This window comes from Brachypodium distachyon, chromosome 3 (assembly GCF_000005505.3).
Source record: "Brachypodium distachyon strain Bd21 chromosome 3, Brachypodium_distachyon_v3.0, whole genome shotgun sequence".
Lineage (NCBI taxonomy): Eukaryota > Viridiplantae > Streptophyta > Magnoliopsida > Poales > Poaceae > Brachypodium > Brachypodium distachyon.
In genome coordinates, this window is record NC_016133.3 from 23,349,255 (window position 1) to 23,364,989 (window position 15,735).

Sequence of the window (15,735 nt, forward strand, 5' to 3'; positions counted from 1 at the left end):
AAGCTACCAGCCTGGAAGGACTAGCGGGGCTTCGGGGAATATTCCCGCCTGGACACCTCCCGGGAAGCCACTTGCCGGGAGGGGGTTCCCGGGTGTGGTTAGGCCTGGGCGCCTCCCGGGAAGCCACTTGCCGGGAGGAGGGGTTCACGGGCACAGGCTCCCACCACAAGGGTGGGGCCCAGCGGGCAGAGCAACAGCGCCACGCGGGCAAACCCACTAAGAACTGAACATAATTGAACGCTGCTTCACCAGGTGTGGCCCCGGAACCTGCGCGTGGCCGGAGTGTTAGAAGGACGCTTGCGGGGGGAGTGCGCTCCCCGTGTGGCTCCCGGGTCCGTCCCGGGAGGGCATGGCTTGGAGTAGTTACCCCGCAAGTGGAGTGGCTCGCCGCTACCGCTTGGCCCCAGGTCGGCACCGCGGGTCCGTCCCGGGTCCCTGGTCCGGTCAAGGGTGAGGCACGCGAGTCCCCGGCAACACAAGGCGCAGCACGCAAAGGCTAAGGGAGCCGCCCCGTGAGCAGCCCCGGGAACAAAGAACAAGAATTGAGCAAATTAAAGAGCTTGATTAACTAAGTGCTGGACGATTACATGAACTAATGGGAGTGTAATTGTTTAAACAGCGCCAAGCGCCACACTTGCAGGAAAAAACAAACAAAAGAAGATACATTGGAAGGTAGCAGGGGCTGGCAGGGGGCTGCGGCAACTAGTTGCCTCCATCCTCCTCCGCGGGCTCCGGGATCGGCTCCGGGCTCCGGCTTCCGCTGCACCCGCTCGACCACCTCATTGACGAACTCGCGCAGGGTGTGGGTGGGCTCGTCCTCGCTGTCCGACCAGGCGTCCAGCAGGGACTCGAAGGGGAACTCCGGGTCCCGGAGGTGTATCCTCGGGAGGATTGTCCCGGCAACCTCCCGGGCGCAGTTGGCGACCTTGTTGGCGCCATATTGGGCGATCCAGACGTCGAGCACCCCAAACTTCCCCACCAGGTCGGAGAAGAAGGGAATCAACGTGGAGACGTCTGTGCCGTCCACTGCCGCGGCCTGCAGCTTGAATCAGGGCAGCACGTCGCGCAGCGCCTGGGCGATCTTCAGTAGCTTCTCGGTTTCTAATTGCCGCTGCCCGATCAGCGTGCCGTGATGGAGCCGAGCGTCGTGCGTGGCCTTCTTGGCCTTGCGGAGGCTGCCCTCCAGTGCCGCAAGCTCCGCGGTCTTGACCGCGATTTTGTTGCCGGCCTTGGCGAGCTCCTCCCAAACGGCGGCCAGTTCGGTCTCAAGCCTGGCCGCTCTGTCCTTGGCAGAGCCGAGCTGGATCTCATGCTGGGCCACCGCTTCCACCGGGCCCTCGGTGGCCTTGACCTGCACCTCCAGCTTCACCCGCAGCCCTTCGATCTCGCCGCAGTAGTTGGCGATCAGGTCGCTCTTCTCGTCGAGCCGGGCCTGAGTTGTCGCGAGCACCCCGGCGTGCTCCTGTTTGGTTTCCTCGAGGATCGCCGCATGCAAGTCCAGCTCCCCCTGAAGTTCAGCGCGCTGAGCCTCCAGCCGTTGGTAGAGCTCAGACTCCGGGACGACCGGTTCCTCGGCGTCCTCTAGGGCTTGCCGGGCAAGGCGAGTCTCCACGCGCAGCCGGGAAAACTCTTGCCGCTCCCTCTCCACGGCTTCCCGCACCTCGCCAAGTTGGCTCTTGGTGATGGCGTGGTGCTCCCTCACCTCGTTGAAAGAGGTGACGAAGGCTTGCTGTTGGTCCCTGACGGCATCCAGGAACCGGTGCCCTCGCTCGAAGATGCTCGGATCCCAGGTGATGGGATTCCAAGCCACCCCGGCAAGGGTGCCGTGGTCGGTGTTGGGGAAGGCAGCCGAGGACGACGAAGCCCCCGCTGCCATTGTAGGGCTGTGCGGGGGGTCGTCTGCTTGCTCCGGGGGATCCTGTTGCCCATCCCCGGCAGCTTCCCCTTCACCCACGCCCGGGGACCCCGGGGCTGGAGAAGCCTCCGTGCCCTCGGCAGGAGCCGTTCCCTGCGGGGCGGCAGGCGAATCCGCGCCAGCCGCGTCCGCAGCTGCTGGCGCGTTGCCAAGCATCGTCCCGGTGGTGACGGTGGCCACCGCTGCCGCCGTGGCCGCCGTGGCAGGGCTTGGTGCAGGAGCCGTTGCCGGCTCCTCTACCACCCCCGTGATCTCGACATCGGGTCGAGGTCAACCATGGTTGTGTCCGCTCCCGATGCGGGCGCGTTTGGGTCTGCAGCAACAAAGAGTGTGAGAATCGGTGAGCAAAAGGATAACCGGAAACAAGAGGAAGGGGACCAGGGTGGTTACCCGGCAAGGCCATTGGACATGCGGGGGGAGCCTCCCCGACCTCATCCGTCCTGACAGGAGCCTCCGAGAGGTTTTGCCGTGGGAGAAGTGCAGTCTGTGGAAGGAAAAGGTATGGTTGTGTGATTAACTAACAATTGAAAGTGCAACAAATGAGACAAGATGGAGCCGTACCTGTTGCCGGCGACACCTCCGTTGGAGTTGGGTCGCCGGCGGGTGCGGTGGTGGCGCTACTAGCCCCAACGGCCCCGGGGTTGGCAGCACCGCCAGCGTCCACACACGCCTTCTTGCTCGGCGCGGCGAGCGGGGAGTCGCCCCTCCCCCTCTTGCTGGCGCTCGCCGACGAATCGGTCTTAGGAGGGGTTGCGCCGAAGCGCAAAACCCCGGAAGACCACCGAGCGAGCGGCGCCATGGGTGCCCGTTGGGTTTCCGTGACCCGGGGCGTCGCGGGAGTGGTCGGCGAGGCTACTGCGGCGCCGGGGGTTGCCCCCGGCGTGGGTGCCGCCGCAGCCCCGGCAGCTGCTGCTGGGGCAATCGTCGCCAGGCCACTGGCGGCCGTCACCGGGGTGGTCGCCGCCGTGGCTCCAGTGACCCCCATGGGTGTGGTCGCCGCCGAGGTACCGGCGGACGCCCCAGAAGCGGCTTCCACCGCAGGGCGGGGAGCCGCCATGGCCCCGGAAACCACCGCGGCTGTGGTCACCGCTGAGCTGCCAGTGGACGTCCGTGGGGCGGCCACCGCTAGGGCGGATGTCAATGCCGGAGAAGATACCGCCGCTGGAGCGGAGGCGGCCATGGGGGCGGGAATCGCCGCAGCCGCCATGGAGGCAGCCGCGGCTGCTGCGTACGCCCTTGATCTCCGCACGATCAGGGGCGCGTCATCACTGTCGTCGTCGTTGTCCACAGGGGTGACTTCCTAGGACGCCGCAGGCTGGCCCGCCTCGTCGTCCAGGGACTGGAGGGAGGACCAGTTGGTCTCAGATTCGCCCCCGCTCTCCTCGAGCACCTGCTTCCCAGCAGGAGCGGGCAGGGGAGTGTGCGGGGCCGAGTGGGGGTATCGTCCATCAACCCCCACTCGTTGCAAGCCGGGAAGGCCGCGATGATGTCTTTGAGCCCCGCGATGCCGGCGTGGAGGGAGATGACCCCCAGCGGGAACCCCGTTGCGGGGAAGTTCTCGCCGGAGACCCCTCTCACCCACACCTTGAGGGATTCCAAGTCCACGCGGCCGGAGGCGTGTCCTGTCCTCGGCGCCCATGTACATCCACGCGGGCCGGGAGTGCAGTTGGAGTGGCGCGATGCGCCGGGTGATGAAGGAGCGTGCCAAGTCCACGTCGGAGAGCCCCGCCAGCCGTAGTGCCTTGATCTTCTCCACGATGGGGAGGAGATCGGCATCGCGGTGGTACCTGTCCTTCCAGCCACTGTGGGGTTCCGGCAACTCCGTGGGCGAAAGGATGAACTCCTGGGGGTCCTCCACCCGGACCCAGCACCAGTCTCCCGGCCACTCCTTCTCGATCTTCTTCCCCGACCGAACGATGAACTCGGACTTCATCTGGTTGCGGGTGTGGAACACCACCCCCGACGACATCGCGTTCACATTATTGATCCGGGGGTAGAAGTAATGCCGGAACAGCGCCACCGACGGCATCACCCCTACGAATGCTTCGCAGAGGAACTGAAAGGTGGCGAGGAGGAAGAGCGACGTGGGATGGAGCTGCGCCACTCGCAGCTGGTACGACTCCATCAGCACATGGAGGAACAGTGAGAACGGCGGCACCTTGTTCTGATGCTCGGCGCCCGCGGGGAAGATAAGGGTCTCCCCGTGCTCATTGAACTTGGAGGCGACGGCGTGCCGGATCTTGTCCAGCGCCTCGCCGTTGTAGCCAGGCCGGTAGAGGGCGAGCGTGGCCCACATCTCCCGCTTCCTACGGTCTTTGTCGATGGCTGCCTTGGTTGCCACCTCGCTCCTACTGGCCACCGCTCTCTTCGGGACCTGCACCTCTTTTCCCTTCCTGGTGGTGGGGGGCGCCATGGGTAACGGGGGTGGAAGCTAGCAAGAACACTTGGGCGCGAGATGCGAAGGAGGTTGAAGGCGAAGGCTGTGGGGAGCAGAGTATTTTCCCCTTTTGGCAACAGTAAAAACTTTATAGCGCCCGGCCGTTTGGTAACGGTCGGTTCCATACCCAACGAGCGCGCGGGGATAACTCCTACTCAAAAGGAGTAATGCGAGGAGTGGCCTTAACTTCTTTGTTTAAGAGGAGGTTAGGGCGGAAATCACGCGCCCACTACTCCGTCTGTAACGGCGTAGTACTAGGGGCAGCGAAGGGACGCGGGCCCGAGGAGAATCGGAGCCCACGCGTCGGTTGGGGCGTAGCCCGGCAACCGACCTTGGGAAAGCTCGTCCGGGAACAGGTCTTGCCGGCCAACGCCGGGGGCTACTGTCGCACCACTGGCACCCGGGGTTCCACCGTTGCGCGATGCGTGGGCTTCGTCTCCGAGTTCCCGGGAAGGTCTCATCCCGGGCAGCAGCCACAAGCAGCCCGGCAAACTACCAGCCTGGAAGGACTAGCGGGGCTTCGGGGAATATTCCCGCCTGGACACCTCCCGGGAAGCCACTTGCCGGGAGGGGGTTCCCGGGTGTGGTCAGGCCTGGGCGCCTCCCGAGAAGCCACTTGCCGGGAGGAGGGGTTCCTGGGCACAGGCTCCCACCACAAGGGTAGGGCCTAGCGGGCAGAGCAATGGCGCCACGCGGGCGCGTGCCAGGCATCGAGTGCGCAGTCTCGCCAGGGCGAGGAGTGAGACGCACGGCACATTAAATGAGCCGACAGGAGGGGCATTACCCATCTAAGTCAGGTGAACAGTGGCTGTCCAATCCTACTTTTAGGGTTTTAGACCCCTAGCAGCGGAGTTGGCGCTCATGCACGCTCACCAGCGCACCGAGGGGGAGTTGCCATGTCTCCCTGCTCGCCACTTGTAATGCATGCACCGTGGCACCTGTGGTATCCCCTTGGCTATAAAAGGAGGACCCCCGCCGATGGTCAAAGGGTTCGAATCCCAGTTGGTTCCAGTAGGCTGTCCTTTGGGTTCAGCTCGATCAGCTCACAGTTAGCTTCTAGCTTTAGCAGAGCAGGGTAAGGAACACTTGGCCAGAAAGGAGAGAGTACCCGGGAACTCACCAGGCCACCTGTAAACACTCGGTTTTGCAATAATACGAGCTCAGACAAGCAGGACGTAGGGTTTTACACCTCCGGGTGGCCCGAACCAGGGTAAAAACGAGTGTGCATGTGTTCCTAGCTTGCATGCATTCTAGGTGGATCACTATGCAGTTTGCGTACACCATCGGCCACGCCGGTGATCGCCGGAGCGATCCCCGACGCCCCTTCCAAACCTAAAAGGGGGTGTGCCAGCACGCCCCCGGTGTCGGAGCCCCGTGCGACGACAAGGACCCGTGGAGGGATGATAAGAAAAACTTCAACGGGAGGGCAGAGAGTCGGCACAAACCGAGGGAACTGACTGGACACGAAGTATACGAAATTGTCAGGGATCTCGAAGTCATGGTCGGGAAAGCACAGCCAGCTGCTGGTCCAGATGGAGGCCTTACATACAAGAGGAGGTCCGTGTTTTGGGACCTGCCTTACTGGATGTTCTTACAGAGTTGTCACACCATAGACGTCATGCATGTCGAGAAGAACATGTGCGATAGCCTGTTGGGCTTGATGATGCACCACGCGGACAAGTCAAAAGATGGACCAAAGGCACGGAAGGACCTGCAGTGGATGGGGATAAGGGAGAAGCTGTGGCCGATAGAGGAAGAGGCACCACAGGAAAACAAGAATGGTGAACGCACGATATATACGCGATGCAAACCTGCGTGTTATAGTCTGAGCAAAGTCGAGCTGCATAGAATGTGCGAGTGTCTCCATGGCATCAAAGTTCTATCGAACTACTCATCCAGCATCAAGAAACTCATTGACATGAAGAGCCACAAGCTGGTTGGCATGAAGTCTCATGACTGCCACGTGATTCTCACGCAGCTACTTCCAGTTGCAATAAGAGGCTGCATGGAGCCATGGGTGAGAGAGACGGTCATGAAGCTCTGTGACTTCTTTGACACGATCGGCCAGAAGTCGATCATGGTGGACCATTGCCTGCAACTGAGGGATGCAATGATACAGATATTGTGCGAATGTGAGATGTTCTTTCCCCCAACGTTCTTCGACATTATGGTCCATCTTATAGTCCACGTCGCCAATGAGATCTTGTTGTTAGGGCCATCGTTCTTGCACAACATGTTTGGGCCCGAACGATACAACGGGGTGTTGAAGCAATATGTTCGTAACAAAGGACGTCCCGAAGGAAGCCTCATGGAAGGCTATTATGCAGAAGAGTGCGTTGAGTTCTGCACTGATTGGTTGGTGGACCGCAAACCCACAGGGGTCCCCGAACCATGACATAAGGGGAAGCTAGAAGGTGAAGGTGGGCTTGGCCAGAAGGATCCTGATGTGCATGCCCGCCAAAGAATGGACGACTTTATAAGAGCACACACAATGGTGCTGCAACTCACGCCAGAGGTCGAGCCGTTCATCGACATGCACATCGAAGAACTTCGAAACCTCAACCCTAACAGGAATGATGAGTGGATCCGGCGAAAACACAATTCTACATTCGCTATGTGGCTCAAGGATCTTTGGTATCCGAGGGCTTCGGCGAATGAAGATGAGAAAATTGTCCAGAAGTTGTCACGGCTTCCCGACCGCAATGTCGTGACATACCCGTCGTACGCAATGAATGGGTATATGTACTACACCAAGGCTCAAGACCGTAAGAGTACGTACCAAAACAGCGGTATAGTGCTCGTTGTTGAGACGGCGACCGACGGTGAAGGCCAGACTGAAGCATACTACGGCATGGTCGAAGAGATCTAGGAGCTTGACTACACCTTCACCACCATCGCCATGTTTCGCATCAGATGGGCATGCGATGTCAGGCATGAAGATCATAGGTTCACAACAATGATTCTGCCAAAAGAGGTTCCCCGTCGTCAGGTGAACGTCAAAAGAATCTCGGCACTGCTTGAACCAAGGCAATTTGCTTCCAAATGCAAACAAGTCTTCTTCATAGAAGACCCGATAGCGAAAAACCGCGTAGTCGTGAGGAGAGGCAAAAGGAGCATTGTTGGGGTCGACGGAGTAACTTCACAACAAGACTATGAAGGTTTCCCCGATCCCACGACCAGGCAAGAAGAAGAGGTGGCAAGACGGACGATCCATACAAGAAAGAAGTCAAAATTAACCACACAAGACGGGGCATACGCCAGAAGTAGCCACGATGACGTCCAAACGTATAAGAAGAAAGAGAAGACAACAAAGAAAAAAGACAAGATTGTCCAATAGTTCACTATTTGTGTCATTTTGATAAATTATGCTCGTTGATGATTTTCAATGTAATTTGAATTATAACGAGTTTCGAATTTTAACTTGTTCAAATTTGAAAACAAATGCCGTAAATTTGTTTGAAATATTTTTCTACTCATAATGCATATTTTATTTGCTTGTTTTGATTTCGGAAACAATTAAGAGATATGGATTTTTTTTAACTTATTACATGTTATTTTCATTTATAAAGGAGAAAAAAAAAAGTTTTTAAGACCGCCCGGGTCAACTGAGCGTTTCGGGTTCGGAGCCAACCAGGCGTACCCGGGAGCAGCCTACTACGTACTAGGCCAGCGCAGACCCAGGCCCATGGGGCTATAATCCGAGCCCACAAAGAACAGTACAAGTACCGGGCCCACGGGCCAGACGAGGAGCACATGAGACAGGTGAGTGGAATATTCGGAAGCTAATGGAAGAAGGGAAGAATGCCGTTTATGCTGGTCAAACGCTTGTAAACTAGCGAGGTGGGACTAAACTCCCACCTCGCCTCGCGCCGCAGCCCGCATAAGGCCACCAGTGGCGGTGGCATCACAGTAACCCGCCACAGGACGTCTTACCAGTGTCGGTGATTACAAGAAAACCCGCCACCGGAAGGGGGCACCAGTGGCGGTGATTTTCCTGAAACCCGCCACTGGTGAGTGCTACAAGACTTAGGTATTTCCCAAATCTTGTCCCACTCACCAGTAGCGGTGATTTGTGTGAAACCCGCCACTGGTAATGATTTCAGAATGCACTATTATATTCTTATTATATTCTTTGCGTTCCCAAAAAATATAGCAGTTGTACTTTTGGGTGTATAATAATATTGTTTAATTCATAGTATTTCATACTAATTTATGTGATTATGTGTGGCTTTGGTGCTAATTTAATTTCATAAAATTCAATTTTCATCGAAATGAGCTGAAACTTTCCATGGGAACACCTCTCAGTCTAACGAAGACACATGGAAAAATCAAGCTCAAAGTTGTTTTAATCTTACAATTTGGATGTTGGCTTAGAAGGTATCAAAGATATCTACCTAGATGATCCCAATATGCAATTCTTATGGGATTCCTTGCAATTTTGACACCAAACTTCATATGCAGCCATATTGTTGTGTGAGAAGTTTCCATGCCAAATATCAGACCATTCTGAGCAATTTTCTAATTTATAACAATTTTTAACCACAGTAAACACTACAAAAGCATAAATATTTCATTTTCAGCAATGTATTTAGCATTGAAAACATTAGTGAGACAAGAAATAATTATTATACACGTGAAAGTACAGTGCTATAATTTTCAGAGAGACAGAATATAATAAGAATATAATACTAGAGCCAAAATATTAACCAGTGGCGGGTATATACAATATCACCGCCACTGGTGCGTGGAATAGTCATGTGGTGAACCCACACTCTTGTTCCAATTACCAGTGGCGGGGTTTTCATATACCCGCCACTGGTGGATCACCACTGGCGGGTATCCGTAAATCCCCGCCACCGGTGGTCTCCTGTACCAGTAACCCTAGGAGGGGTCACCAGTGGCGGGTATCCACTAAATACCCGCCACTGGTGATGTTCCCTATATATATTACAGAGCGGGACTTGGCAAAAATTTCGTATCCGAAGCGCGCGTCTATTTTGGACCAGCAGTGCTTCCTCTCCCTCCCCGACGGCGAAGCCCTGCCGAAATCTCGCACCGCCGCCCTTCTCCCTTGCCTCCCCTCCCCTCCCTCGCACCTCCCTCGCCGTCGCCCTTCTCCTCGCCTCCAAAACCTAACCCTAGCCGCCACCATGTCGTTGCAGGACCCAAGCTCTGGCAGGGGGTCACAACGGACGACGAGGAGAGGGAAGCACCTCGCCCCGCAGGCCCCGCCGCCCGTCGCCAGATCCGGATCCGGCGGCCCCGCCTTGCCGCCGCCCGGCCCGCATCACCGAGGTTGCGGCCAGGCCTGCTCGACGACACCAATGGCCGGGCCTCCAAAGGCCGCCCTGACCGCCGCTGCCCTGACCCCACTGGCCACGGCTGCCGCCCCGCCTCCACTGGCCCCGGCTGCGCCCCGACCCCGGCCACCCCGACCCCGACCACTGTCGCTGTAGCCCCCACCGCTGACCCCGCCTCCACTCCCGCGCCCGCCGCGGCCCCGACCACCGACGACGACGCCGTCGCCATTGCCACTGCCGAGGTAAGTTGTTTGTTTAGGTTTAATTTTCTATTTAGGGTTGTTTTTGTTTAGGTTTAATTTTCTGGTAAGAGTTCTTATTTAGGTTTAATTTGATGTTTAGGATTGTTGTTTGTTTAGGTTTAATTTTCTGTTTAGGGTTGTTGTTTAGTATATAACTTATAAGGGTTAATTTGATTAATCTTAAGCCAAACAGAAATTTCTTGTTGTTTAGGGTTGTTGATAGTTTAGTTAAATGATTAATTTGTTATATAATGTATAAGTGTTTATTTATGTTCACTTATTAGTATATGTTGCTGCTAGTTAGGTTAACTTGCCGGTGCTTAAGATAATTTGATGCTTATTTGATAAATATGTTGTTGGTGGTGTTGTTATTGGTGCATGTGATCCCGACCATCGTGTCGGTTGATATGAGCAATGTAGACCCGGCCATCGTGCCGGGTCATTGAGAATGGTCCGGCAATTGTGCCGAGGGGGTATATGTGGGTGGGAATTTTTTTATGCAGGTATAAAATTTGGGTAGACTCATTTGTTGTTTTACAGCAATGGTCATGCCGAAATTTTCTTGTTTTACAGCATCGGTCATGCCGAACTTTTCCGGGTTTTTTAAATTACTTTTATAAGTGTTGGATAGGAACCTCAGGCTTGCGTTGAAGAGGTGCCTGAGCAGCCACCGGTTATGGAGGTAGAAGTCCGTGAAGAAGCGGGGGCATCTTCCTCAGGCTCGGAAATTGCCATGAGAGATGGCTTCGAGCATCAGGAAGAAGGAGCCAAGGAGGAGCTATTCCTTGAAGGATCCGAGGAACAGCTGCTCCTTAAGGAGGAAGAAGCCCAGGGTGCGACGTATCAGGTTACGGCGTCGACTACTCAGTCGAAGTCCAAGCGGGGGACGAACATGGTGCCGTTGGAGTCATGGGTCGTCACCAAGCTCAATAAAGAAAGCTACCCGGAGGAACCAGTGGAGGCTGCGAAAAATTCTCCAACACATGCAACGCCATCGTATGGGGATGCGCTCGGATCTATCAAAGATGGAGCAGGACTATTACGAGGCGGCAAGCTGTGAAGCAGGACTATTACGAGGTGGCATGGAAGCGGTTCATGCCTGCCAATGATGAGATCCGATCATGGTTGGAGTGGCGGATGCACCAAGTCATAAGGAAGGGCCAGAGCACGTGCCAATATAATTGCAGGAAGCTCATCGGCAAAGACTGGAAGACTGTGGTTAACAAGCACTGAAAGGGGATCTCGGTGGAGGACTGGGACAGGTTCAAGGTGTGGGTCAGGTCCCCTAAATTCAAGGCCAGCCAAAAATGGTACAAGGAGCTTCGTGAGAAAAGGCCTTTTGACCATCGCCTCGGCATTCGTGGACGCCCCGGAAAGGAGAAGGTGTGGGGGAAGGAGGACACCGCATTGGACCAAGCCGGGATATAGCCGAGGGTCCCAACTTTGCTTCGCGGTGACCACTCCAGCAAATGGCTGCGGTCGTCCATGACCACAAATTAGTGGGCGGACCTGGAGCCTATGTCAGAGAAGCAAGAGGCTGCACTCGTAAGGCCTCGTCCTGACATCTTATTTTATCGGTTGGGCTTCTTATACTCACATATAAGATTAACACCGAGCATGTTGTTTTTTGTATACAGGGTGCAATGGCAGAGTGGGAGTCGGATGGCTCCCACTCATCTATCAACCAATAGTGGGATGATGCCATAAGCTATGCTCTGCAACGAAATGAGCACGGGGGCCATATGTGAGGTGTCGGTTCCGGGCCCTTTCACAGGCAGATGGCGAAAGGGCAAGTATTCCCGGAAACGCAGAAGGGCGTCCAGCAAAGAACAGAGCTCAGAGGAATTAGATGAGAAGATCCGGGTGTTGGCGAGGGAGGAGCTCAGTGTGAGATCGAGATAGGCAATCAGAGGAGGGGGTGAATGATTACGCGGAAGCAAATTAAAACTTTTCCCGAAAGTTCAAACCCTAAATCACCTTTCTGTCTGTGATAGTAAAACAGCCGTAACTTTTGATTGGATGAACCAAAAAATACGTACGAGTATGAAAAAGAAAGGTATTGAAATTATCTAACCAATTCAACAAGAATCAGCTCAATCGGACGTACCAATCAAAAGATATGATCAAAACAGTGACAGCTGACAGAAAGTTACGATAATTAATCTATAATCGATTTCGAGGAATAACAAGAAAGATGAAGTAATCGCGATCTTTCCTTGATCTCATGATAAACCTGCAGCAAAGTATTATGAACTCGTGATAAACCTGCGACAAAGTGTTAGAAAGATCTAATACGAAGAATCCACGAAGATCCAAGGAGAACAGAGATGAAGCCGCCAACGAATCTCTTTATTATAACGATGTCGATCGATTAGAAAAGATGCAACCATGCATCCAAGAACTCTCCAAGAATTGATCTACATCTAAAGCTCTGAGTTCCCTCACGTCCTTCATAACCCTAGCTAGGACGCCCTCTATTTATAAGGGAAAATCTGCGACCCTAAACCGAGTCCGAATCCAACACGAACTCTTCTGGCCTGGTCGTTATTCTGCCCGTGGGGCCCACAGACGACCTCGGATTGAGACGACTCCAAAAGCAAAGTTCTTCTTCTCGACAACGTGCAAAAGTTACATGTGGACCAATTTTCCATCGGATGCCAGCTTGATGATGCTACTGTTTAATCTTTAAACAGCTCTCACCCAGCCACGGCTGGACCTACATGTCTTCACGTCGATGCCACTCCATGCCATCAACTCTTCTTGTGATGTCTTCAAAACTCGACCATCACGTGTCGAATATCTCCAATACCTTACATCTCCGGTATAAACAACGTACGACAAACCGGTGCCCTTCCGGATCATCGTAGGCTTCACTTTCATTGTTCCTTCGCACGAACGTCCCGTATGACATTGATCCCTCGACCTTAGCTTCTCCCAAGCTTCGTCCCTCGATCCCGTCATCGGCCATGTTCCTCTAGCTCCGGAAACACCTGAAAGCAAACACACAAATAACCAGTACGAGCACAAGTCCACGACTTGACTCAGGGTAAGTTCCACACAACTCACGCCATGTTTTTCACATAAGAAACTAATGGATCAACACACCACTAGCAAAGCACTAAGTCCAAACAAGATACAAATCATCATATAAGTATCCATATTATCCAAAGTATCCACATCAATGTTTCACCTAAAACACTTGCCAATGTTACACATCACCTATGATTTCACAATCAAGAAGCTCATGCGGCATGCAAGGGACCAACATGACGTCGACAACTTCATTGATCACGGTGTTTTTCTGTCGGCACCCATCCAACCAACCCCACCCACACCGGATCTTTCCCCACTGGGGAATAAGAGCACCTCAAGCTCTGGCACCAAGTGCCAGCTTGACCCTCTTGGGCCACCCGATGAGAACCTCACGGTAAGCGTCTTCGCGCGGTACGAAAAATAGTGAATACCACTATCATGCTCCAATCTATTAATGATGTTGCCATATTTGTCATGCGCAGAAGGGCGTCAAATGCCGGCTACACATGCCGATGGTGGGGAATCCTCTGGGCGCGCGCGGGTTGCTGATACCGCGTACGGTCGTCGTGCACCACGTGACCCTGCGAGACGACATGGTCAGGGTGCAGGTGGACTCTGTGCTCAAGGGCTTCGAGGAAGAACCGGTCCCTTAGCCTCCGCACGAAGAGGCGATGACCCTAAGGGATTGCGTCAACTCCTACGTCATCTGGCCTAGGAGGTTGGTGGTCCTCGCTACGGAGCCTTCTCCATCTCCATCTCCGTCGCCCCGCCTCGGTCCGTCTCCACCCGCCTGTTGCCTGACGTCTCCGTCGCCGCTTGGCGCCTCACCCGGTCCTTTGGAGTACGAGCCCGTGAAACGAGACTTCTCACCTGGGGCGGAGTGCAGTGACAACAATGCAGGCCAAAATCCTCCGTCGCCACCCAAACCCGAAGCCCCGAAGCCATCCGTACCAAGACCCGTCCCTCGGAGAGCCGCAGCAGCATCGGCCCCGTCTAAGTGCCCCATCTAGGATGAAGGTCCCCCATAAACCGGACAATTCCGATTTCCTGAGACGCAGGAAAAACAAGAGGGGGACAGGCGGCAAGGCAAGCAAGGGCTCCTCCAAGGAGGGGAAAGAGTCGTCTTCTACGGGAAGACAACCAAAGTCCGCGCCGCAGATAGAAGGGATTTGGGAAGAGCGCCCAGACATTCTGAAGATGCCCACCCACCCCCGTGTTGGAGATAGATTGCCTGATGGATCTTATTTCGTGGACAGACGATTCTCCCAATTTTTGTTGTTCCACCCCGGACAACCGATGGTGTCCAAGGATGACCTGTATCGCCTGCCACGGGAGATGCAAGAGCTCCATGAAAAATACATGAATGTGGCATCATCAGGCGCACACCTAACAAATCTGGAAATTAGGGTTCGAGTGCCAAAGCATTATGGCTTCTTCGACTCCAATATGGGGGAAATCCAGAGGGAAAACAACGTTACCTTCGGCATTGACTTCCTCGACTTGTTTCACCTCTTCAACCGCAAGTGCCTCGACAACACCATATTAAGACTGTGGTGTGTACACTACACGAGGGAGGCCTATAGGGTGAAGCAATATGGGATGGCCGTCGCCGACCCCCTTCTCTTCAATGCCACTTTGCTTGGTCCAGACCCATTGTTGGCCGAAAGTAGAAGGTTGGCGATTGAATACCTCACTCAACTCATGTTGAAGCACAAAGACCGCCGTTTTGTATTGATATTGTACCATCTACAGTAAGATGTTTTCAATTCGGGTGAATACATGCATCTTTTTCGGTCGGAAGACTTGCTTGTTATATTATTTGGCTAATACAATGTGTGTACTTTTGTGAAACAGCGGCCATTGGGTGACAATCGCCATCTGCCTCGATCTTGGAGGGGTCACATATTTTGATCCACTACGACGCAAGGAGAATGAACCACAACGTGACTTTGAGCCAATCAAATATGTCATCTACGCAGCCTATCGCAACGCGGTAAAATGGTACGCGATGCCTGGCTTCAGCCGCAATCCTGATGCTCCCCTCAAGCACACTTTCAGGTTCCCCTGCGAGCAACAGCCTGAAGGATCCGTCTACTGTGGTTACTACTGTGCGCACACTATTTAGTAGTTCATCAACAACTACCAGCCAAAGGGGAAGAAGACCTTCGAAGAAGTGAGGAATTGGTTTCTGGCCAACGTCGAGTTAGGGCACAGCTCAAAAATTCTCGTGTATGAGATCCAGAAGGACATCAGCGAAATCCTCAACAAGGAGGTCCTCAAAACGAGCGGGGATTACTACGGCGGCAGGATTGTCGCCAAAAGTGGTTAAATTGTGTGGAACACTTCTATTTGTGGCTCATTCTTTCAAACACTTTGTATACATGCATGTGACTTGAATGTTTAACACGTGTGGAACTTTGAAATATATTTGCTATTATTCTGTTTCTTTGGTGTTTTATACTTTGCTGCTGTATTCCTGCTATTGTCTGTACTGTGTTGTATTCCTGCTATTGTCTGTACTGTGTTGTATTCCTGCTATTTCTGTGCTACAGGAATATTTATTTTTATAAATAATTCATTTATTTTTTTGGGAAAAAATAGTACCAGTGGTGATTATAAGCCACCACCACTGAACATATAGCAGTGGCAGTTGGACACCACCGCCATTGGAAAAGGTTCCAGTGGCAGTGGCCATAGACCGCCACTGGAAATGTCCAGTGGCGGGTACTTTGCCTGCCACTGATGTAATCGACGCACTTTTCAGGTGGTGCAAGAGGAATTTACAGTGGCGGTTTGTAGGTCTTCGGT

The 15,735-nt window shown here is 54.1% G+C and overlaps 1 protein-coding gene across 1 annotated transcript; it reads right to left on the reverse strand.

Moving 5' to 3' along the window:
• Positions 1-1,048: 1,048 nt before the first annotated feature.
• Positions 1,049-3,095, reverse strand: LOC104584113. The gene is made up of 2 exons (XM_010238252.1): positions 2,772-3,095; positions 1,049-1,702 (listed from the first exon to the last, which is right to left on the reverse strand). Exons 1-2 carry the CDS (start codon positions 3,093-3,095, stop codon positions 1,049-1,051), a joined length of 978 nt encoding a protein of 325 aa, XP_010236554.1.
• Positions 3,096-15,735: the final 12,640 nt, after the last annotated feature.

Excerpts from the sequence above, each read along its gene's own strand:
- LOC104584113 (XM_010238252.1), bottom strand. The coding sequence starts at position 3,095 with ATGGCCGCCTCCGCTCCAGCGGCGGTATCTTCTCCGGCATTGACATCC. Across the intron at positions 1,703-2,771 it reads GGGCAACCCCCGGCGCCGCA|GTGAGGGAGCACCACGCCAT; the intron begins GTAGCCTCGCCG and ends TCTTTCAACGAG.